Source organism: Myxine glutinosa, chromosome 12 (genome assembly GCF_964187855.1).
Source record: "Myxine glutinosa chromosome 12, kmMyxGlut1.1, whole genome shotgun sequence".
Taxonomy (NCBI): Eukaryota; Metazoa; Chordata; class Myxini; order Myxiniformes; family Myxinidae; genus Myxine; species Myxine glutinosa.
The window spans coordinates 61,569,780-61,594,290 of NC_136272.1; the positions used below are offsets into that span (position 1 = coordinate 61,569,780).

The 24,511-nt window shown below is 46.5% G+C and overlaps 1 protein-coding gene across 1 annotated transcript in view; it reads right to left on the reverse strand.

The window, feature by feature from the left end:
- Nucleotides 1-9,312: 9,312 nt before the first annotated feature.
- The window catches only part of LOC137437460 (uncharacterized), a 42,315-nt gene continuing 27,116 nt past the window's right edge, over nt 9,313-24,511 (reverse strand). The window contains exons 2-3 of the mRNA XM_078766857.1: nt 13,359-13,791; nt 9,313-11,728 (exon numbers count right to left, since the gene is read on the reverse strand). Coding sequence (XP_078622983.1) covers nt 10,200-11,728; nt 13,359-13,779 — 1,950 coding nt within the window. The 5' untranslated portion in view covers nt 13,780-13,791 and the 3' untranslated portion in view covers nt 9,313-10,199. The remainder of the gene's footprint in view (nt 11,729-13,358; nt 13,792-24,511) is intronic.

Below are 24,511 nucleotides of genomic sequence, written 5' to 3' on the forward strand. Positions count from 1 at the left end.
TACGACCCCCTTGTGGACAAAGTGCAGATTCTCCAGGCTAATCCTGAGCATGCTCGTGTGATGACGTCTGATGGTCGTGAGACTACTGTCTCCGTTCGTCATCTTGCCCCTTGCGGGGTCGACGACCTTAGTAGGGAATCGGACGAACCGGTCGAACCCATCTATGAGACTATGACCTCTCCCGACGCTCCCATCGCCGATAGTCCACCGACACTCCCCCCGTCGAGACTGCCCGGGTCCGACGACTTGGCGTTACCCCCTTCATCACCCGACCCTGTTGACGCCTCTGACACCGGGGATACAGGGTTACGAGACGCCGTACCCGGGGAATTTCGAACGCGTGCTGGCAGAGAAATTCGCCGCCCGGCCCGCTACGGTTGGGCCGACTGATACTCCGCGCCCATGCTGACGCTCACTCGCTTTTAGCCACGCGGCCGTATAATTCTGACGGGGGGGGTGAATGTAGTGAAATCGTATCCGTACTGAACCCGGGTGGGGATGCTCGCTGCTCGCTGTCATTGTTGTCCCCACTAGGGGCGTGACTATAAGACCCGTTGCTGTGTCAGTGCTCCGAGACTTCTCCCTTGTGACATGTTACATCGGTAGCCTCGTTAATGGTACGCCTTTATAGAATATCTAGCTTGCTTGCATTGACTGATATGAATGGCTTCATGAGATGTCGCATCGTATGCTTATTGTGTATTTCTACTTACAGGAATGATCTGATGATCTAAATGCAATTAAACCAAACCGTTGGACTAAAGTTGTGCGGACCTGAATGGTTTTCCACAACAGAGGGTTTTGTTATATGGGGAGTAGAGGGTTTTGTTATATGGGGAGTAGAGGGTTTTGTTATATGGGGAGTAGAGGGTTTTGTTATATGGGGAGTAGAGGGTTTTGTTATATGGGGAGTAGAGGGTTTTGTTATATGGGGAGGAGAGGGTTTTGTTATATGGGGAGTAGAGGGTTTTGTTATATGGGGAGTAGAGGGTTTTGTTATATGGGGAGTAGAGGGTTTTGTTATATGGGAGTAGAGGGTTTTGTTATATGGGGAGTAGAGGGTTTTGTTATATGGGGAGTAGAGGGTTTTGTTATATGGGGAGTAGAGGGTTTTGTTATATGGGGAGTCGAGGGTTTTGTTATATGGGGCCGCTGATGCAGTGCCCCATTTCCAGTAAGCTGGGACACATTTTGCCGACATCGGTAGCATGACCCACCTCGTGTTAACTGTTATTTAACAACACAACAAAGCCTTAAATGAAGATCCTAAGATCTTCAAGGTCCACAGACACCTGCCCACCCCACCCCCCAAACGGCGATTTTATTACATCATTTATCTTCTCACATATCATTATTATAGATGTCGGGAAGAAGAAGAAAATGGAAACCTCCACACATGGCTTGCAGACTTCCGTAACTTACACACTTCCCCTTTTAATTTGACGTGAATAAGATTTAGGATTTTGCTCGGTTGAGCAGCGCATACCTCCGCCAGGTGAACAGCTTACGTTTTATATCTCACTGATCGGCCGAATGTGGTTCTGGACCGAAACCAAAATGTAATCGGCTTGTTCTTGCCACCGAACCAACTCATCCACCTCGTTTTGTTCCAGGTGGTACACAAATTTTTGAAATATTGTGCTGGTGTATATATAGATTTTGGCCCCACGTCTCCATGATGAAGAAGAAGAAGAAATGCGGGCAAGAGGGTTAACAAGGGGAGATGCAGAAAATAGGGCAAAATGGAGAAGATTGTCATGGGGCCCGCAAAGCTAACCCCGGCTCTTGCAGGGAAAATGGCCTAAAATGCATGTTGTTGTTGTTGTTGTTGTTGTATCTCAATGATGAAGAATCACTTGAATAATTCTAGTAGTTGGATCCCGATCTGGATCTTCACCAAAATGTACACAATTTGATTTTGAACCACCTGCCCACCAATTATTTTTTTTGTACACAAGATCGAGGCTCGTGAAAGAGCTAACATTAATCACACAAAAAGTCAAAGCGACACATAAATCACAAAAAATAAGGGGAGCGGTAGACAAGATGGGGAGAGACGGGGAAGGACACAAACACAACATTTGAGAGCAAGGACATCGGGAGAAATGTGGGAGGGGCAGGGCTTGGGGGGAGGTGCGAGAGGTATAAAACGTATGAACACTCCAAGGACTTCCAGGAAAGAAGTTGGAATTAAAAAAAAAAAAAAGTTGATCTGGGGTGAATTAGTGGGGGTAGAAAAGATCAAGGTTTTGGATGGGGGAAGATAAGAGATGGTGGTGAACAGCTGTTTTAAAGACCTGGAGGGAGGAGTGGGATTGAAGGGAGTGGGGGAGTTTGTTCCAGATGCGGGACAAAAGGGGAATGAAAGAGTGAAGGTGAGCCTTGATTTTGGCAGTTTAACCATAAGAGGGTTGCAGGCAGATCTTGTGCGACCTGAAGGAATATTGGGGGGACAGAGCACAGAGAGAGCTGGGGAAGCAAGGCCAGAGAGGAGTCGGTAGAAGACAGAAAGACAACCAACCTGCCTGCGGTGAGTGAGTGAAAGGCCCTCGGAGTTAACTTCATCGCAAGAGATTCCAATGATTCTGAAAGCTTTGGTTTCAACAGCGTGAAGCCGAGCTAGGTGTTAGGCGGAAGCACCAGCCCAGAGGGGGGAACAGTATTCCATTGAGCTGTGGATGAAAGCCTTGTATGTGATGAGGAGCTCAGGTGTGCCAAGGAAGGACTTCGCACGACGGAGGATGCCCAGTCGGCGACTGGCTTTGGAGGCCAGCTTGGAAATGTGGTTTTCCCAAGAAAGATCATGGCAGATAGTGAGACCAAAAAGCTTGAGCGACAGAACTTCTTGGAGAGGATTGTTGAGAAAGTAGATGGGAGGGTTTTCCAGTCGGTCCTTTCAAAGAGACATTGTAAGAGTGTGAGATTTGTCAGGATTGAAAGACATGTTCCACTTGTTTGACCAGTCTGTGATTTTGTCCAGGTCTGCAGAGAGTGAGGAGGCTGCAGACTGCCGATCTGAGGGATGACGAATAGAGCGGCAGATAGTGGAGTCATCAGCAAAGAGATAGGGAGGATTTTCCAGAGAGTCGGAGAGATCATTGATGAAGACCAGAAATAGCACAGGGCCCAGAACACTGCCTTGGGGAACTCCAGCCTGAACAGGAAGAGGAGATGAGAGAAACCCATTCAGGGCCACACGTTGCCTACGTCCAGAGAGGAAGTCTGCAAGCCATGAGTGGACATTTCCATGGATACCATCGGAGGAGAGTTTAGTGAGCAGAGCGGGGTGCCAGACCGTATCGAAGGCACGTGATATGTCAAGTGAGACAGCTCTGATTTCCTGTTTGGCATTGAGGACCTCCATCCATTGTTGAGAAAGCAGAAGCAACATGTCCAGAGTAGAATGACCTGGTCTGAATCCAAATTGATGATCCGAGATCAAGCCATTGGAGAAGAGGAAGGATTTGATATCCGAAGCAATGATGGATTCCATGACTTTGCTGATAATTGGAAGCAGGCTGATTGGTCTGTAGTTGCAAGGATCTGTTTTTGCACATTTTTTGTGTAAAGCGGTAATATTTGCTGATTTCCAAGATGCTGGCATATGACCTTGAGCAAATGAGAGGGTGAAAAGAACAGAGAGAGGGTGAGATAGAGCGGCAGAGCAGGATTTTAGGACCCGTGGGCTGATGTAGTCTGGTCCAGTTGCAGAATCAGAGTCGAGGTTTGACAAAAACTGCTCCACCTTGTCAGGAGAGAAGGACACAGAGTCCAGGAGCAGTTGGTTTCGACTGGGAAAGGTGGGAACAGAGAGAGATGGGTTTGGGACACAAGATTTTGAGGCAAACACAGAGTTGAGGCATTCGGCTTTGTCACGTGCGGTGTCAACTGTGTAGTCATTTGAGGTAAGGGAGGGGATGGAGGGGGAACAAACACTAGAAACGGATTTGATCAGACACCACCAGGATTTGGAGGAAGGAGACAGGTTTCAGAGTTCAATCTTGAGTGTGGAGAGATAGTGCCTCCTGGCACTCCTGAGGGTAGACACACACTTGTTCCTGGCTTGGTGGAAGGAACTGACATTGCCTTCAGTTGGATTTGCCTTCCAAGAGGCAAAGGCAAGTTGTTTCAGGGCAACTGCCTCACCACAAGATTCAGTGTACCATGGACGGGAGGAAGGGTAAGACAACTGAAGACGAGATGGGATAAATCTGTGCATGAGAGAGAGCAGTTTGCTTTGGAAGAATTCCCAGGAAGAATTGATATCAGAGGCAGTAGAGATGGGAGACCAGTCCAGGTGATTGATGGCTGCTTGCAGACCGTGCCAGTCTGCCTGAGTGAAATGCCAGACTCGTCGGCGCTGAGGAGGCTCTCTGAGAATGGCCAGAGAGATGTGCACTTTAACAAGCACATGATCAGAAGAACCGATTGGAGCAGAAGAAGAGCAGCAGACATTTGCAGGGAAGTTAGTCATAACCAAGTCCAGAAGAGAAGATACTCCATTGACTGAGATCTGGGTCGGGAAATTGACAGATTGTGTCAGTCCCAATGAGTCGCAAAAGTCTTTGCTGAGGTGCCATGGCTGGTGAGAGATGAACCCACACCCAGCCAGCTGGCATGATGACAGTTGAAGTCGCCACATATGAGGAAGAGAGAGTTTGGATGAGTTGATAGAAGTTGGTCCAATGTCCATGTTGTCTGACAGGAAAATGTAAAGGAGTCATCACTGTTTGGAGGACGGTACAGAACACATATGAACAAAAGGTGGGAGCGGAGAGGAAGCCGTAGCCAGAGGTACTCCTGGGGGTGGGGTGGAGAGAGGGCAGTGCAAGGAGAGAGAGGAAGAGAGTTTTTGATAAAGATAGCCACCCCACCACCAGGACGAGGCTCAGGTCTATCATACCGGAGGAGGGAGTAACCAGGAAGAGATATAAAGGAATCAGAGAGAATTTCATCCAAATCCATCCATAACTTTTTCAGATATCGTACACACAAAGAAACAGACAAACAGAGGTGAATATATAACCTCTGTCCACCTTCGGTGGTGGAGGTAACTAGAGTAAAGTCAATAGCACGCCATCACACATCCCCACTTCAAGGAAAGTTGAAAGATGGCACAACGTTCCATCAGGAATGACCCAATATCAAATTTTGAGCTAAAAGAAATTCCCCCATTTTGACCCATGACCCTAAGTTCCCCACTCCCCTGGGGGCATGAACCGTGGATCAAATCCCAAAAATCGTTACATATTTCATGTGTCCCCCTAATTGCTGGCACAAGGCCTGGAGGTGGGCACACTCACGAGTAAGCTGTCTAGCCTTGGTTTGAATCCCGACCCAGCTATAAACTGTCAGTTCGGTGTTTCACAGGCAGGGTGATTCATCAATGTGTGTGCCGTCCCTCGGATGGACGTTAAACTGGGAGTCCCGTCTGCCAGCGTACGCTGGTGAACGTTAAAGATCCTATGGTGTCCTTCGCACAGAGTGGGCAAGCTATCGCCGGCACCAAAGCCAAATTACAAATTCCTGCCCTAACTAGTCGATTGTCAGGCCTGGCCAGCCGGTTTGTGAAGATTTGGACCAAAATTCCCCCGGCCGACCCCACAATGTGGGATAATAGTAGCTGTTAAAGAAGAAGATCAAGAAAAATATTAATGTGTCCCCCAATGTTGATTGCAAATTCGACGTTTCATTTTAAAATGTGCCCGTAATAGCATTTATATATATTTGACATTTTGACCCCGCCCCAGGGGGTGTGGCCAAAAATGATATGCTGCTCTTGGTGAATTTCTGCACCCTACACACCACCACCCTACTCTCATGCCCCCCCCCCCTCTCCCATCCACAGCTTTCTAGAGGGAGCATGCTGTCCAACGACAACCTCCTTCTGGTGAAAAATATCGAAAACCATATTTTCTACTCCCGTTCACCTCCCATTCCCTCCCCCAACTCTAATCCCACCTCCTTCCAAATTTCCAGTTTGCTCTTCCTGAAAGTTTCCTTCAGTATCCATCTTGTCCATCCCATGCGTCCTCCGCTACCCCTCATTAAACTGTCATCCCAGTGTTTCACAGGCATGGTGATTCATCAATGTGTCTGCCGTCCCTTGGATGGACGTTAAATGGGCGTCCCATCTACTGGCATTAGTTGGTGAACGTTAAAGATCCCACGGTATCCTTCGCGAGGAGTAGGCGAACTATCGCCGGCACCCTGAACAAATCCCAAATTCCTGCCCCCGAACCTGCAGAGGGCATTGCATCAGCGGCACAGCCCTGCCCTCAGCTAAAGATGCCACCCCGCAGCCTTGTGCTGCATACGAAAGAAGAAGATTCTTCTGATGTATTTTTAGTTTTGCTGAGATAATATGATGAATGCACATTGTCTTTTTAGCTGTGTATTGTTCAACTTTATTGACTAACTGTCTTGGTTCCTGTCCTCAAGTCACACCAACAGGTATTGTGGCGCTTGCACCAGCAGTTCCACACATGGTGGGCCGGTTGGGCCTGTGAGCACGTTACCACAGAAATGGAGATGGCCACATCCGCCTGGCAAAAGCATTCTCGAAACCGAGACGCTGCATTCAATGGTGCTGCAAAAATACCGCGTGCGGCTGGAGGCCCAGGCCGAAGTGGTAGCAGAATAGCATTGTGACCATCATGTGAGCCAACAGAGCAAGGTCACAGTGCTTACTTCCACACCAACGACTCGGAGCCCGGCCAGCCTGTATAACTGCATTGTAAACCCTTCCTTGTGGACTCCACATCAGCATGAAAAATGTATTTTTATTCTCTTTCTACGATAGCCAGTATTGTATTTGTCATATTTGAAAACATTGGTAAATTAATAAATTTTGGGGGCAGAAAACCTTTTACGAATGAAAGTTTATTCCTTTAGAGTTTTGTAATTTGTCCCCTTTCGAGTTATGTCCAGGTGTGTTAGTTATTGAGTCTTGATGAGCAAGTCATTTTGGATATCTTGAAAGCCCCGTGTGCATGACACTTTCTCAGTCGCCGTTTCTTTAACTAATGTTTGACAAAGCCAATATAGTTTTGCTTTTTGCCTTTCACCGTGCTGTTTTTGCCATGTATTTTGTGAAACATAGCTTTAAAATCGATATAAATATTGTTATGTTTGTGGTGGGTAGGCAATGGAATACCTTAGGTCAGGTAGGATTGTTTCGGATAGTGTGCTCGACTATCGAGAAAAATAAGAAACACCCATGTAACTAAGTAGGGAATCTGTTACACCGGATGTTGCGTAAGGTTGTATAATTGTCTCCATGGTGAGGGGTGGGGCTATGTTAATTAGGTAAGGTTTAAGGGTAATTAATTCCCTGTATGTAAATTTCACCTGTGGTTTTTCCCTTGTTCTGTATGACACACACCACACCTGTGTTTGTGTTTAAAGGTATTCCCTCCATTAACAATGCTTTATCATTGATGTTGAGAAAAATGCTGGAAATTTGCTGGAAACTGGAAATTTGAGAAAAATGTGGTGGCAACCAGCTGTGTGGCTGTGCATGCGCGATTTGAATAACACCATACAGCCCATCTGCGCATGCGCGGCTTTGATACACATGTAGCGTCATCTCGTACACGAAGATTGGTCCAGGGGTGTCGTCATTTGCGCATGCGCGGTTTTTTCAGCATTCAAATGCTTCAGCAATCGCCTCATAGACCACTTGCGCATGCGCAGTGTTGACGCGATCGACGCATTGGAATGTTTGAGAGAACGGCGAGGCGATCTCGAGAACGAAATGGCAGTCTATAATATGCTTGAAGAACTTAATGATTTTCAGAATAAATACATTTTAAAATAACTTAAGCTTGTGTTCATTATTTACAAAAAGGCCTACCAGTCCCATTGGCTGTCTTTAATTTCTCTCTGGACGGCGCCACGGCAGATGAGGAGGACCGCAAGGCATGGGGACACAAAAACAACACCTCTGTATGTGCAATCCATGCTTTTCAAAAAAAAAAAAAGGAAAAAAAAAAAACCACATCGCCGCATCAATTCTGGAAGTTTGGTCTGACCAGAGACCAGCAATATATTTTTTTCGGCCTTACCCAATGAGAGAAAAGACTGATGCGATCGGATGGAGAGGAAACCAAGAAAATAGGAAGAACAAAGCAATTTATTACAAATGTACAAGGAGAAGAGGAAACGAAAGAAATGTACAAGTTAGGAAGAGGAAGAAGAAGCACACAGGGCAGCCTTAAACAGTCTTATCTTATTCCCTGGACAAACGGGCCCGTCTCACATACAGACACTCACATGGGGACGGAGATGGTCGGTTGAGGGTCCGGCGATGGCGTCCACCTCGTCCGGTCCCCGACTCGTACCTAGCAGATGGATGAAGAACAGCAAGCAGGCTCCACGTGGCGTTGGCGCGAGCGGACAATTATAACGCGGGGCGAATGGTAGGGCTGGGCTCTGGCGGTTACACCGGCGGCTGCGTATGTAATCAGAATAGGCGCGAACAATGCGCGTTTCTCATACGAGTCCTTTCAGCTGCGCTCGCCCCCTCAAGTTCTTTGGTTCAACACTCCGGTTTGTAACTCAAGCCCTGTAACAATGCCAACGCTGCAGTCCTCCGGTAAGTCTTGTCAATACCACTTTTTCTCATAAGTCTTCTCAATGAGCTCTCTCCCAATAAGTCCTGTGTAAGGGCTTTGCGTTCGCGCTTTTATAACTCATACAGCGATTGCTCCGCCAGCCCAAAAGCCACGCCTATCAGGCGATTTTACCTCAGCCCTGGTTGGCTGGTCATCGCTTACCGGCCCCGCCCTGATGGTGGGTTGACGTGGCCGCACCTCCATTCCTGTGCTCCGCCTCCTTTCTCGGGCTTTACCTCGTGGCTTATGGCGGTGTTGAGCGAGCTCACGGGCAGCGAAGGCTGCGGCCAAGGAGCGTACCAAATTGGGAGGGGCCATGGGGAACAGACAGGAGGGCGCGCTTAATGGCGTCACTTGGAGAGGGAGGCTGGCAAAATGAATGGATGGGGACCTACACCTTATTTGATTGACACAACGCAGATTCAACTATTGGAAACATGGCCTTATCTATACACATACTAATGAAATAACTGAAGTCCTATGGTGACCTACATGTTGTTTGTGGCCTACCTATGGGGTGCAACCTTTAACCCTTTAATGATGTCATATTTACAAGTGTGGGTTCTCAAAACCGCAACAATATGTATTGTGATGCCTATTAGTGCATTCGAATGATGGCCGTTATGTATTCTCCCTTAGATGCTGTTTGAGATTGATTCAGATTAAACCTGGATCAAGAAAGCGGTTGTGAGATTGATTTTACAACAAGGACCTCTATTTATTCCAAAACTCTTTACAAATTCAAGTTTCATGAAAAACATAGGCAGGAGTATTCTTCTGATAAACAATTTTACAACAAGGGTGATCTCCCCATATCACACATGGCAATGAAATGTAGACGACAGCAAAGATTGAGTAAAAATTGATGTTCAAACTGACATGAAAAGATGCAATCTGAGCATAACCAAAAATGGACAAGAAAAACAAATAAATCAGATAGAAAAGAAAATTCCGAAACACTGGTCACAATCAAAATATTCAAATGCTTTCTCCTTCCTGGTTCACTGAACACCTTGCCTCCTGCTGAGGATCGCTTTCAAGGGGGGCACGTACAACCCAGTATGGGTAATGATATGTAAATTTAACAAACCATTGTCAGCAAAATTCTTCCCACCGTCAGAGCACTTTTTATGCGAGCACTCCAGCATGGGTTGCACGTTGGAAGTTCAAGCTCCGTTTAGAAATAAAATCCTTGTCACAAATAGAACATTTGTAAGGACGCTCTCCTTGGTTGTTATCTCAATCGGCGGGTTTTAAGAGGTGGGAGGCAGTTCTCCCGGAACTCAAAATCTCCACCTCCTTTTTCGGGAAAGGATTATTATTCATGAACCAGTTTGTGAAACTTCATTCTCATAGCTTTATCCAAGGGCTCATTTTAGAATCCTCACTGAACCTCTGACAGCCTCCACCTGTCGTTGTTTGCTGTGATATGCCCCGGAATGCTTTTTAAGTGCTCAGTTGGGGTTTTCTTGATCATCCGGATTCCCTGTTGCTCTGACTATCATTGGTACAATTTCAGGTTTCTTCAATTTCGAAATCCTCTTAACCTCATTTTTCATATCCTGGTATTTCAGATTTCAGCGCTCATGTATGGATCCTCATATGCATTTTCAAATTTACTTTGTGAGAGAAGCCTTTATCACATAACGAGCATTTGTGGGGTCGCTCTCCTGTATGGATACTCATATGTAATTTCAAACCGCCTTTTCCAGAGAAACCTTTATCACATATCGAGCATTTGTGAGGTCGCTCTCCTGCATGGATCTTCATATGTCTATTCAAATTGCTTTTTGTCAAGAAACCTTTATCACATATCGAGCATTTGTGGGGTCGCTCTCCTGTATGGATCATCATGTGTAATTTCAAACCGCCTTTTCCAGAAAAACCTTTATCACATATCGAGCATTTGAGTGGTCGCTCTCCTGCATGGATCTTCATATGTCTATTCAAATTGCTTTTTGTGAAGAAACCTTTATCACATATCGAGCATTTGTGCGGTCGCTCTCCTGTATGGATCCTCATATGTAATTTCAAATGGCCTTTTTGAGACAAACCTTTATCACATATCGAGCATTTGTAAGGTCGCCCTCCTGTATGGATCCACATATGTGATTTCAAATGGCCTTTTTGAGAGAAATTTTTATCACATATCGAGCATTTGTAAGGTCGCTCTCCTGTATGGATCTTCATATGTAATTTCAAATAGCCTTTTTGAGAGAAGCCTTTCGCACATATCGAGCATTTGTAAGGTCGCTCTCCTGTATGGATCCACATATGTGATTTCAAATGGCCTTTTTGAGAGGAAGCTTTATCACATATCGAGCATTTGTAAGGTCGCTCTCCTGTATGGATCTTCACATGTAATTTAAAATGGCTTTTATGAGAGAAACTTTTATCACATATTGAGCATTTGTAAGGTCGCCCTCCTGAATGGATCCACATATGTGATTTCAAATGGCCTTTTTGAGAGAAATTTTTATCACATATCGAGCATTTGTAAGGTCGCTCTCCTGTATGGATCTTCATATGTAATTTCAAATAGCCTTTTTGAGAGAAGCCTTTCGCACATATCGAGCATTTGTAAGGTCGCTCTCCTGTATGGATCCTCATATGTGATTTCAAATGGCCTTTTCGAGAGAAACCTTTATCACATATCGAGCATTTGTAAGGTCGCTCTCCTGTATGGATCTTCATATGTAATTTCAAATAGCCTTTTTGAGAGAAGCCTTTCGCACATATCGAGCATTTGTAAGGTTGCTCTCCTGTATGGATCCTCATATGTGATTTCAAATGGCCTTTTCGAGAGAAACCTTTATCACAGGCAGAGCACTTGTGGGGGCATTTTCCAGTGTGGATCCTCATGTGTATTTTGATGCTACTCGTTGAAGCAAAATACATTTTGCACACATTACACTTATAACGTATTCGCCTTTCCACAACCTTTTTGTGTTTGTTTAATTTAATATTAATCTTGGTGTTGCGAGGCCCAGGCATGCACTTGCATTTTATAGGAAGTGAGTCTTGATTTCGTGATTGTTTCTTCAAAAAAGGCTTCTTCCTCACTGTCAAGCTGCGACTGGACCTTATTTGTCCCATAGTACTTCTGGTTTGTTCTACAGAAACAAAGAACACAGTATTTTTTTTTTTCAAAATCAAAATGTAAAATATTTAACAGATTTTAGAAAATTATATATTTTCTCAACACAAAAGATTGTGCATTAATTTTTTACATTTCCACTTAGCAGTTGCAAAACAGGAAGCACTTCTGTTTAAACTTTAAAGATTGCTAAAAGTTAAAGGAAAAGATTGTTTTTAAGAAAAATTCCGGATATTAAGTGCTATTGAAGCAGTCTTCTACATCTCTCAAAAATATCGCGCACTTTTCTTCTTCACACCGCAAGAGCCAATCATGTCGTTCGGGGCATGACCTGAGGGCTCTTTCTCCATCCCCCCCCCCCCCCCCCCCCCCATTTCTCCGCCTCTTGTGGGTGGGCTCAGTTTCTGGGAACATGCTTGACTTTCTGCCAGCAGGGTTGTTATCATTTAAAGGTTGCTTTCATGGCCGGCCATGGTAATTGTATTTTTAAGGGATGGCAGAAACGTAAGGTAAAGACTACAAAGGGCAATCACACACTGGAGAACACTAGCCTTCGACCCTAATGATAATTTGCACAGCACCACCACCCATGTGGTGAACAATCAAACAACTTTAAGCTACCGTTCCCCTACTTAAGTACATCGAGATTTATCCTCCACGATTTCTCCCCTAACCCTACAGTGATGACCGGTTTCCTCCGCCTTCCCACTTTTGATACAACCCCACTTTCATTGGACATGCTTTGATAGAACCCTCCTTGGATACAACCCCACTACGTACACAAACACACGCACACACACATACACGCCCCCCTACACACATCCCCACCCTCCCCCCCTCCCCACACACACATCCCAACCCCCACCACACACGCATATCCCCACATACACACACAAACACACACACAACACCCTAACCTCCCCCCACCCACACAGACATACACACACACACATCCCCATACACACACACACATCCTCACATACACCCCCCCCCCCCAACACACACAAACACATATCCACACACATCCCCACAAAAACACCCCACCCCCCACACTCACACATCCCCACCTAAACACACACACACACGCACATCCCGATATACACACACATCCCCACACGAACACATATCCACACACAAGCACACCCCCCTCCCCCCGCACACACACACTCACACATCTCCACACACACACATATCCACACACGCACACACACCCAACCTCCCCCCCCCCCCCCACGCGCACACGAACACCCCCCCCCCCCACACACACGCACACACACACATATATATATATATATATATATATATATATATATACACACACACACACACACACACACACACACGCACGCACACACACAAAATCCTGTCTCCTGCTATGCAGAGGAAGGACTAATTTTATCATCCACATCTAGATCTTCACCAAAATCTAAGCAATACGTCCTCGTCACACACGTGACCTGTCCACCAAGTTTCCTCAGAATGCATCCATAATGTTTTGAGATATCCTGCTCACAGACAAACACACAGGGGTGAAAACATAACCTCCATCTACCTTTAGTGGCAGAGGTAAAACTAAAAAATAAATCACAGAACATAAAGGTTACATCTTGACATTCTACGTTAAATTTAAAAAATACGTCACGTACCAGACTTGGGTGTGAATCCATCATCCTGAAATTGGAGAATGCGGGAATCACGGAGCCCGATTCCACAGAAACCAGAAACGTTGGCCCGGTGCACGTTTTGGGATCCGAAAATCTTTCCACAGAAACTGGAAAGTTCCCGAATAACATTCTCTAAGTTGACAAAAACACTTCCCAAAAGAGAGGAACCTGCAATCTGGACATGTTGCGTCTTCGAAAAAGAGTTCATAAATGTACAGAAGTCAGCATACATCGCAAATTGTAATTTCTCTTTGGAGAGAGAAAGGAGCTCGGTCCGTAATGGAAACGACTCAGTGCAAGCTCGAAGAACCTTCTCATTGTCAACTCCAAGTTTATCCATCACTGCTTGGGCTGTTTCTGCTCTCAGGCCTTGGGACTTGAGCCACTCCAAGAAGTTCTCCATTTCACCGATGACCTGCCAAGGATACAATGTTTATGTTAATCACAGAAAAGTTATACATGTTATTGTCTTTACTCACTTTGGAATGTTTTGTGAGTTATTATCTCATCCAATTTGATCACGTGTCTAGATATAACGGTAAACGTATCCACCTTGAACACCGCATTTACACGAACAGTTTACCTAAGAGACACCCACACTCACCTCTGAGCTGTGAACCATTTTATTAATTATTATCAACTTAATCAGCTATAATTTACCTCAGACGAAAAGAGTATCGATCGAGTTTATTAATTATTACCTCAGTATAATCAGCCCTCATTACCTCAATCTTGATCATCCGTGTAAATCATCCAGTTCTTTCACGTTCGACTCGAGTCCATCAATGTGTTAACTATGAAATTAAACACAATCAGTCATGGTGATTTCCCGCTCATCAACGCGATTAGCTGAGCCCATTGACCCAGCACGGATCTCAATGAGGGTCTGACGGAACAAGTGTTACAAATCAACCTTAGAAAAGGAAGATCTCTTGGAACAGATTTTCAAATGGATAAAGATGGAATATGATACGTTTGATGCTCCAGTTCAGAGATCCGACACTTTATTCTTCTTCTTCAGTCTCCATATTCGACGCCATGTTTCATGTTTGACGAAATGAACGAACGTGTGAATCCAATATGGCTCCTTCTTTCCCCCTCATTGTACATTTCTCATGTTCAAACATTTCCCCTCAGCAAACACAATAATTCTACATTTATCATTAATAACTTGATAATTCCTAAACCCCGTCACGAGTACAGGTACGTTACCTCAGCTGATGAAATTTGAGACATCTGCAGCGACAAGATACGTCCAAGCTAAAAGGGAGGAGCTTAATCGTGTGACGTCATGAAAAAACGCGTTGACGCAGCCCCGCAGAACGAGAGTGTAATGCACCCAACAGTCGATGGACGAGTCCATGGATTTGAAGAGGGAGGGGTGCACCAAACCCGAGCCGTAGATAGAGACAGCTCTGCACCCCAGTCCCTGCTCCTGTCTGTCCGAATTATTTCACAATGATTTGTTTTTGGTCAAAATTGAAAACATGAGCTGAGCTGTCCTTTTATTACGTATCAAAATAATGCAAACTAAAGTGATGAAATGTAATCAACTTTATTAAGTAGGCCCAAATGGCTCGCAGAGTGAGCAGCCGGGAGAATGTACATGTCTGTGTGTACAACGTGTGTACATGTAGCCTAATGTTTGTTTTTGTATGTCACATGATTTTGTCACTATATTCACTCCAGTCGCCGGTATATAATCATCCAAGTAACCAGTCAGGTTCACTATGTTAACAAATATAATTTCTTTCAAAATTTTGGGATTAGCAAACCTGTACATTTTTGGAATCTTCAGAGCATGGAGAATCTGAAAATCAATGTTGGCATTTGCACAGACACCTGCATGGCCGCCATTTTGGATTTTGAAAATGGCCGCCATAAAATACATATTTTGCGCGATCTCGGCTTCTAGTCAACCTGAAGACTTAATTAAATATGCTAATCCTATGTTTTCTGGGTCAAGGAATCCAATAAAGGCCTCAAAATAGTGCTCAGGATTATAGAAAAGCAACAAACAAAGGTAATTAAAAACCATTGTCTTTATATTTGTGATATAACTGTATTACATAATACATGATATTGCAAGTCCTTTGAAGTTATAGGTTGTTATAGGAAGTTATAGGTAGTGTCAGATTGAACTATAAGTCCTATACACAGGATCGACGAGGTCTATACCGTTCAGGAATATGCTTTTACAGATCTTCATCACTGTCCTGAGTGTCATTTTCGCAAAGGTGTTTACGCAAATGTAAACATTAAGTTTTGGATTCCTCATGCTCTGAATATTCCAAAAATGTGTAGTTTTGCTAATCTACCAAAATTTTGAACGAAAAAACATAGTGAACCTGACTAAACCGGTTGTTATAGATTGTCATTCCAAATCCTCCTCCATACTATAAGCCCGAGAGCCTGGATCTTTTCCCCTCCCCCCATAGTTAAACAACAACAACAACATCAGCGTCATAGGTTATATATATATCCGCATAGATATATATATAACACGAGATGTCGCGCGACACCTCCCCGGATACATGGAACAGTCCGCCATCTTGGGGAGGTCCTTCAAAGCTGACGCGCTGGTGCAGTTAAAAGCGGCGAAATGCCGCAATTTTGTGCAGCGTACGGCTGTACAAATACACGTACATTGGAGTCAAAGGACAAAGGCATCACATTCCACAAGTAAGTCATGCTTTACAGGTGTATTTACGTTAATTTTAGTGGAAGTTTACCGCTAGCTTTGTGTTGCCATACATCCACAACACTTGTCAACAGAAAACAGGGCAGTTTGACAGCAGCTCAATCATTCCCTGACTAACAGTAACAAAAATATATTCTGTAGTTTATGCTAACTGTGTTAAGTTGGAGCTAGGTGTTATTTCTTAATTTGGAGAGCTGGGTGTTATTTGTAGATACTTTGTGTACGAGTTTCGCAATTTGACTAGTTTTGTCACATGATAATGGGTTATTCCTGGAGATTGTCCTATAAAAACATAACAAATAGTCTATGAAAGGTTCTAGAGGGTCCTGTTTCCAGACCAAGCATTGTTGGAAATGCATTAATGAATTAGTGAGTTGATAATTATGTCAAAAATAAATTTCATAGAAATACAGTTATATATATATATATTTTCTTAATGCAGGTTTCCGTCAGATGCACACCAAAAGAGATTGTGGGAAGTAGCCCTCAAGAGAGAAGGGTTCAAGGCATCCAAGTACAGCGTCCTCTGCAGTGACCATTTTGAGTCCGAGAATTTTGACCGGACGGGTCAAATTGTCCGTCTCCGAGATGGGGTGATGCCATCGGTGTTTAATTTCCCATCACATCTGTTTAAAGTGAGTTGATTTTGAGAGTAGAACAGACACAAAATTATTTACTTTGCTTTTTTGCAGTTATACCAGTTAAAATTCATTGATTTTAAAATTCATTGACTCTTTTCGGAACCTAAGAAATTGAGGACCACCTCAACATCAAGGCAGGCTGCTGTGGTTTGTGACCAGATTGGGTCCTTTGTAGAGGTTAAGTGCGACAATCAGGGCTCCTCTGCCTCCAGTCATTCCGGTTTATTATAACTAAGGGTATTATCAGAGAAATGCTGCAGCATTCATAAAAATACTGATATTTAAAATAATACTGATATACTATATTTTTAGTGTGGAAATAGGTCTAAATAATTATCTGGTAATTTTGTTTTCACTGGGAACCAGTTTATTTGTCATGTAAATGCCCTGATTAAAGAAATAAATGTAATGCCTACATAACGTGTTTATGTGTTTCTGATTAATATATCATAAATAGTTTAAACATTTATAAATAATAAAAATAAAATTAAAGCAATATTAAATCCTATATATATATATATATATATATATATATATATATATATATATATATTGTTACAGACGTGGCTTAGATGTTATTTACCGAGCGGTTTGGTATGACCACGTCTGCACAAGTTACCCGATTATACCCGAACGTTGACTAATCGCGCTACGCTAGGTCAATGAAGGAAAAGACACACGGCTGGGATTAAAATGACACGACACCATGGATACGGTTCTCAAGACCTCCGGAGGAGATTATATTCGTTCGGAAGGTCAGATTACAGGGACGAGAGGTACAGCATAGAAAGACAAGCACTTAGACACAATCTTATATTAACCCCAACAGACGACAGATAAACGGGACAAAAGGCTGACTCACACGGGGATTGATGGCTAGGAAAGGCAGGATCGATGGCTCCAGGTGCACCTGGGCTCAGGGACAGAATCGACTCGGTCCGGTCCAGAGATGCGGGAGGTCTCACAGCGCTCGAGGTAGTGACTTGCTCTTCTTCAAGCTGGGGGCGCATCTGACGTCACGTCCGGTGAGTCGCTTCGTATATCCGGCGGGGAGTGACACGCCCTCGGCTCGTTAGCTCCGCCCCAGATGGAATCGGCTCGTTGCTTCTCATTGGGTGCGTGCGGGGGGGTTACCGGCTCCGCCCCTTGACGAGGGGCTGACAGGGAGCCCCTTCGTGGTAACCCCGTGGAGCGCATGGTCATGGCGGCGAACCGAGCCGGTGTGAGGACGCACACTCCCCCCGCGCGCCGTTGTTGTAGTTGTTGTTGTAGCTGTAGTTGTTGTTGTTGCTGTAGTTGTTGTTGTTGTTGTTGTTGTTGTTGTTTGGGGAAGAAGATGGGAGTAGGTAAGGGAAGGTCCTAAACTCACTACTGGTGCCATATAATCACATTCTGGTGCAACGAAGAGTCAGAATTAATGGAAAGGAGTCCTTAACTGACATAGACTAAGAATAACTAGCAAGATGTCCGAAAGTTGTCTACGTGAGATGCGGTGGACCTGGGCACGACATTTAATGGGGGAAAAAGGGGAAGGTCGGCTCTACTGATTGTTGTTTACAGACAATGGGACTAGGGAATGGGGGATTGGGGATAGTTGGGGAGTATTGGGGGAAATAGGGGAATATTTACAAGCGGATATGGAGGCCAAATTCCATATTCGCAACATTGCACCCTTCTCTACCCTCGGGGCGTCCCGACCCGATAAATTTTTACCTACTTTAGTGTGGCACGCAATGTAGTTCCCTCTACTATTAACTCTACCCTGAGTGCGACAGTTTTACAGATATTCACAAATGAGTAAATATGTCCCCCTGCGACGTTGCACCCTTCTCCTCACAGAAACACACCCACAGGATAACCGAATCCGGAAAGAATCCTCAAACTAAACATACAGCCGGTAGGGAGCATTATTTACACAAGACTACGCTGATATTTACACTACGATCCAGGACCTGTTTTTGGAGGAACACATGCAGATGTTATGCATAGAGAGAGCACGCATGCTAGCATCGATACACCAACCCACGAGTGCTCTGTGGCCTACGGCCTTTAATAATGTGCAGAGCACCCCTTCCAAGCATCAAGCACCACCCCATCACACAGTGAGCACCATCCGGTGCACCAATAAAGTGTTTATGAATCATTGTGTGGTGTCGCAGCCGGCCGATGTTCTGCCGCTGGTCTTGCCTTCGTGTGGTGCACTTGGCCTTCTTACTTCTTTTTAAAAATAAAGAAAGGCGCCAACCGCGTCCATTTCTTTATTGTGGCCGTCAGGGGGCCAACTGTTAGTGGTTCACCTGTTTGGCATAGGTGCCACGTTGACCCATAGGTCCTTCCACGGGTGGTGCTTGGCCGCAAAAGAGCTGCGGTCCATTGTGGGTGGCCACAAACATTGCGGTCCATATGGTGTATCGATCCAAGCAGCAAACAGCGAAAGTGCAGGCCCACAACTGCGAAGCCAGCACCTCTCTCTCCTCTCTCTCTACCCCAAAGCCAGATCCTCGGAGGTGGGAGACAAAAGAAGCAGACAAGTGAGTAAGGTGGTAAGGGCGCAAAAGTGCACGCAATGTAAGGTAATGCACACTGGGGGCACATGGGAACCAGGTGAGACAGGTACGTTCCTACCGTACGCCCCCCCCCCCCCCACCAGGTAACCTACATGGCCCCTCCCTTACCCCTTACTGTATCCACAAAACACAACACTACCCATAAACATCTACTTTACAAATCAACAAACATCCCTACTGTCTTCCCCGTTCCTCCCATAAACCAAATTCGTCTTCTCTCCCTCCTAACCAATCAAATTTGCTATTTCCAACTTTCCTCAAAATTTGCCATCTCCAACTCAACATCATAATTTGCCATCACCAATTCATCATCAGTCCCTCCTAAGGAGGGAGAGATGGGATCACCCCAATGTCTCATCCACGTCGTGATGCGTCTCACAAATCCTCACAGCAATTCTCATTTCCTGCACCAAAACAAAGAAAACACAGGTGTGGAGTCATCATCATCACCACAGGTAAGTGGCTGCGTATGGTGCGACAGGTTCATCAATCCTAACTATTTCCTAAATGACTTTATCAACTTTACACTACCCGGGGTCTTTCTCCGGCCAAACCATTGGCCCTCTTACACTATGGGTTCTAAAAACCAATTCCCATTGGCCAAACTGTGGTGCTCTTCAATTTGGGGTCTCACTCCCCCGATTCATCTCCCGGTGCCCTCGCACAATTTCTGGGCTGTGGCGTGTACCTCTCCCTGTGGGTCTACCCACCTGCACACCTCCACCACTGCAGTTGCCTCCGAGCTTACCTGCTCCTCACCCTAACCTAACTACCTGGCGAAGGCCCTCTGGCTCTCTCCCCACTCGGTGCCCTCTCTGGCACTGGGCTACCCGGGTCCGTCCTCCGGATCCTCGGGCCCCATCCACAACTCTACCGGCTCCCAGAGCCCACCTGCGGCCTCACCTGGCCGACATCCTCACAGTGGTGGAGTGCCCAACCAACTACACACACTAACAGGCTACACGCCCAGCCATTTCCACAACACTAATGCACCCATTCACAACACCATTCTGCAACCGCACCACAGATGCCAATTTCCAACCACAATTTACCTATACCCTCTACCTAACACTTACACTACCCGCCCCGGGTATCCGTGATGGGGGTCCACTCTTCCCCCATCCACACCTTCGCACCATGCACACCACTCCGTACCACTTACTCCAACTCTCTCCACACACCTGTACTTGCACACCTGTGCTCTCACACCTGGTGCCACCTGCACCCTTCTCTCCCCAAGCGCATTCGCGCTGATCCACAACACTCATTACTCACACACTGCTCCACACACCTGTCCAGTTGCACACCTGTGCAATCACACCTGTTCGATCACACCTGTTCAATCCTTACCTGTTCAATCCTCACACACACGGCATCATCTCAGCTAACTACTCCCTTCTGAAACTTGCGCTTCCCAGTCGTCCCTTTAAACTATTGCGCTCCCACGTCATTATCATCCATACTAATCTACCTGCGTCCCCACTACAGGTATCAGTCACTAACTAACCTTAACGTCACCTAATGTCATCTTTCTAGATCCCTACACACATATAACCTAACCCACCCGGGCTAGTTTTCACTGCCATACACCCCATAATCTATTGCTCCTTTGCCCCCACCATGGGAAGGGTGGCAGGGATGCCAGCCTTACCCACCGGGCCCATCGCTCACTACCAATTTTTCACATCAAATTTCAACAAATTAAAAATTTGCCAATCACTACCCATCATCTGCCAATCACTACTGCCAATCCCTTGCCAATCATCAAATTTTGTTTTTCTCTAATTTTGGGTCCAAAACACTACCCTCATCACCCAGTCTACTCACTAATGCCTCTCGGTGCGCCAATTCCCGTCCAAAGCCCGGCTTCGTAAAGCCAAGCAATGGATGCGGGTTGTTTGGTGCCAGCGGCTGGACACGTCCCGCATTCGGTGCAGGGACGGGGGCTTACCCGGGCCGAGATCCCACGCACCACCTCGGCGTGGAGCCATCCAATGTCCCGATCTCGACCTGCCGGCACGTCTCAATAGAAAGTGGTCGCCATGACGACCCTTCCTATCGGGCTGCCCGCTCCGCCTAGTGGAGCACGGACGCGGCCGTTCAAAGCGAGGCCCGGCACGCACCGAGGGCCCGATTCGGCTATAAGTCGTTCTAAACTCTACCCCGTCTAACGTCGATGCTTCACCTGGACGCTTACACCCCGCAGCCCGTTCCTTGCTCACACATCCAGCCGTTTCCATGCCCCTCGTACCTTTCCTTACACACCTCGGTACACCCATTCCACTCACAGCCTTGGTCACACACCTGACCACCGAACACTTTGGCACACATTCGTTGCTCGCACACCTCACCAATACACCGCTTCGCGCCCCCTCCTCGGTCACCTCCTCTGTGACAATCACAGGTGTGCCCTCATTCGCACACCCAACCATGTGCCTCACCACCAACTCCAGCGTGCATTCCCACTCACGCTCTACCATTCCAGGTGTGCATCCTTCCATCCCAGGTGTACATCCTCGCTCACCTGTCACAACCAACTCACTCTCCTTGTCACTCTCAATACTCTCACCACCATTCTTGACAGCGCACTCACCCTTACTCTTGACAGCGCACTCTTTCCTCATGCACCTGTCCGTCACACACCTTTCTCTCGCACACTCCCCCGTTACACCCTCTGTAACACTCACCACAGGTGGACACTCTTCCTTACTTCTGACAGCGCACTCTTTCCTCATGCACCTGTCCGTCACACACCTTTCTCACGCACACCTTTCTCGCGCACACTCTCCCGTCACACCCTCTGTAACACTTACCACACCGCGCTTCCATGTGCCCCCTCGCACACGCGCTACGACCGACTCACTCTCGCCAGCACCCTCACTCCTTGGCACGCACTTTTTCCTCACACACCCCAGAGTCGGACTTTCTCGCACACCTCCTTTTTCGCACACCAGACCGGTCGCACACTTCACCCATGGCCTCTCACGAACACCCGGGTCCATCTCGACCCCCAAGCTTCTTAAATCCCCTGGCGCATCATACGCACGACCATATTGGTCACCACTTACACCGGGTCCTCTTTCTCTTCGCTTCTCCTCCATCACCTGCGAATCCCTCATCCGGTTAATGAGCACATCATCACGATCCAAACACAGACTTTGGACCAATTCTTTTATCTCCTCTTTTATCTCTTTCTTATCCCCTCTCCGTCGCTTCTTAATTTCGCTCACCCCTTCTTCCACTTCTTCTAATTTCTGCTTCACCTCTTTTATTCCCCGGTACGTCTCCTCAAGCTCGTCCTCCAAGGCTACCTTGACCGTTTCCATGTGCGTCCTCACCTGCCGGTCCTTCGTCTCCATTACCTCTATCACCTCGTCCAACCTCGTTGTCAGTCCCTCACGTACCGTCTGACACTGCCTCTTTGTCGCTATCAAGTCGTTTTTTATGTCGTTTTGTGTCGCTTTTAACCCTCCTAATACCGCAGTGTTCCTTTGAACCTGCTCCACTAACTCCGTTTGTCCCACCGTCAGCTGCTCCACCTCCTGCGTCAGGTCCTCTATGCCCCCTTGCAATTTTACAGTCCCCTTTCTCACCTCCTTCTCCATGTGCTCCTTACAGTGCCTCACCTCCTCGCGCACTCCTCCGACCTCCTCACTCACTCCTCTTCTGATCTCCTCCCCCATCACTTGCATCTCCTGCCCAGATGCCACCCTCATCTGCTCCATTTCCTCCCTGTGAGCATCCAGTTTAGTTTCTAACCCCATTCTGACCCCCTCTATCTGCTGCCCCATTTGGTTAACTTCCCTTTCCGCTTGGTCCCTCATGTCCCTCAATTTGCCTTCCATACTGTTTTCTAACCCCTCTAACCCATTTTTCACTCCCTCTATCTGATTCTCCTGGGCAGCCATTCTATTTTCTACCCCCTCTAACCCCTTTTGCATCCCTTCCATTTGATTCTCTTGAGCGGCCATTCTGTTTTCTACCCCCATTAACCCCTCCTGTATTTCCCCTAATCTATTGTCTAATTTCCCAAATTTCTCGTCTAATCCCTTAAAATTATTGTCTAATCCCCTAAAATTATTGTCTAATCCCCTAAAATTATTGTCTAATCCCTCACCAGTACCCCTCGCTTCGTCCCTCATTACCCCCATTTGGTTTCCCATTACCCCCATTTGGCCCTCCAATCGCTCACTATCAGCCCTCATTCCCACAATTTGGTTTCCCAACCGCTCACCCAATCGCTCAATTTGGCTCCCCATACTCATCTGTACAGCTGCCTGTAGCTGCGCAATGAGGGCCTGCATGTCAATCGGCTGCATGTTAAAGCCCGTTGATACAGCGGGCTCGGCTACCGCGCGCTCTTGCGAGGCGCCATTTTGCGCGCCCGCAACGTCGGGCGCAACGACGCTATTTTGTGCGTCTGCTACCCTCACTGCTTCGCTCTCCTCATGTCCCTCAATTTGGTCCTGGACCGACCCTGCCTCACTCTCCACTACCGGACCCCAGCTGTCTTGGTCTGCCATAGCGCGACTTTCAAAATTCGGGTTTTTATTTCCGTATAACAAATTCAAATTTCGCCGTTATAATTTCGCGCGGGAAACGCGCTCCGAATCGACTCTACTACAAATTTGGGCCTAATAAATTTAGTCCCGGGTCCGAATTCCACTCCTCGACACCAATTGTTACAGACGTGGCTTAGATGTTATTTACCGAGCGGTTTGGTATGACCACGTCTGCACAAGTTACCCGATTATACCCGAACGTTGACTAATCGCGCTACGCTAGGTCAATGAAGGAAAAGACACACGGCTGGGATTAAAATGACACGACACCATGGATACGGTTCTCAAGACCTCCGGAGGAGATTATATTCGTTCGGAAGGTCAGATTACAGGGACGAGAGGTACAGCATAGAAAGACAAGCACTTAGACACAATCTTATATTAACCCCAACAGACGACAGATAAACGGGACAAAAGGCTGACTCACACGGGGATTGATGGCTAGGAAAGGCAGGATCGATGGCTCCAGGTGCACCTGGGCTCAGGGACAGAATCGACTCGGTCCGGTCCAGAGATGCGGGAGGTCTCACAGCGCTCGAGGTAGTGACTTGCTCTTCTTCAAGCTGGGGGCGCATCTGACGTCACGTCCGGTGAGTCGCTTCGTATATCTGGCGGGGAGTGACACGCCCTCGGCTCGTTAGCTCCGCCCCAGATGGAATCGGCT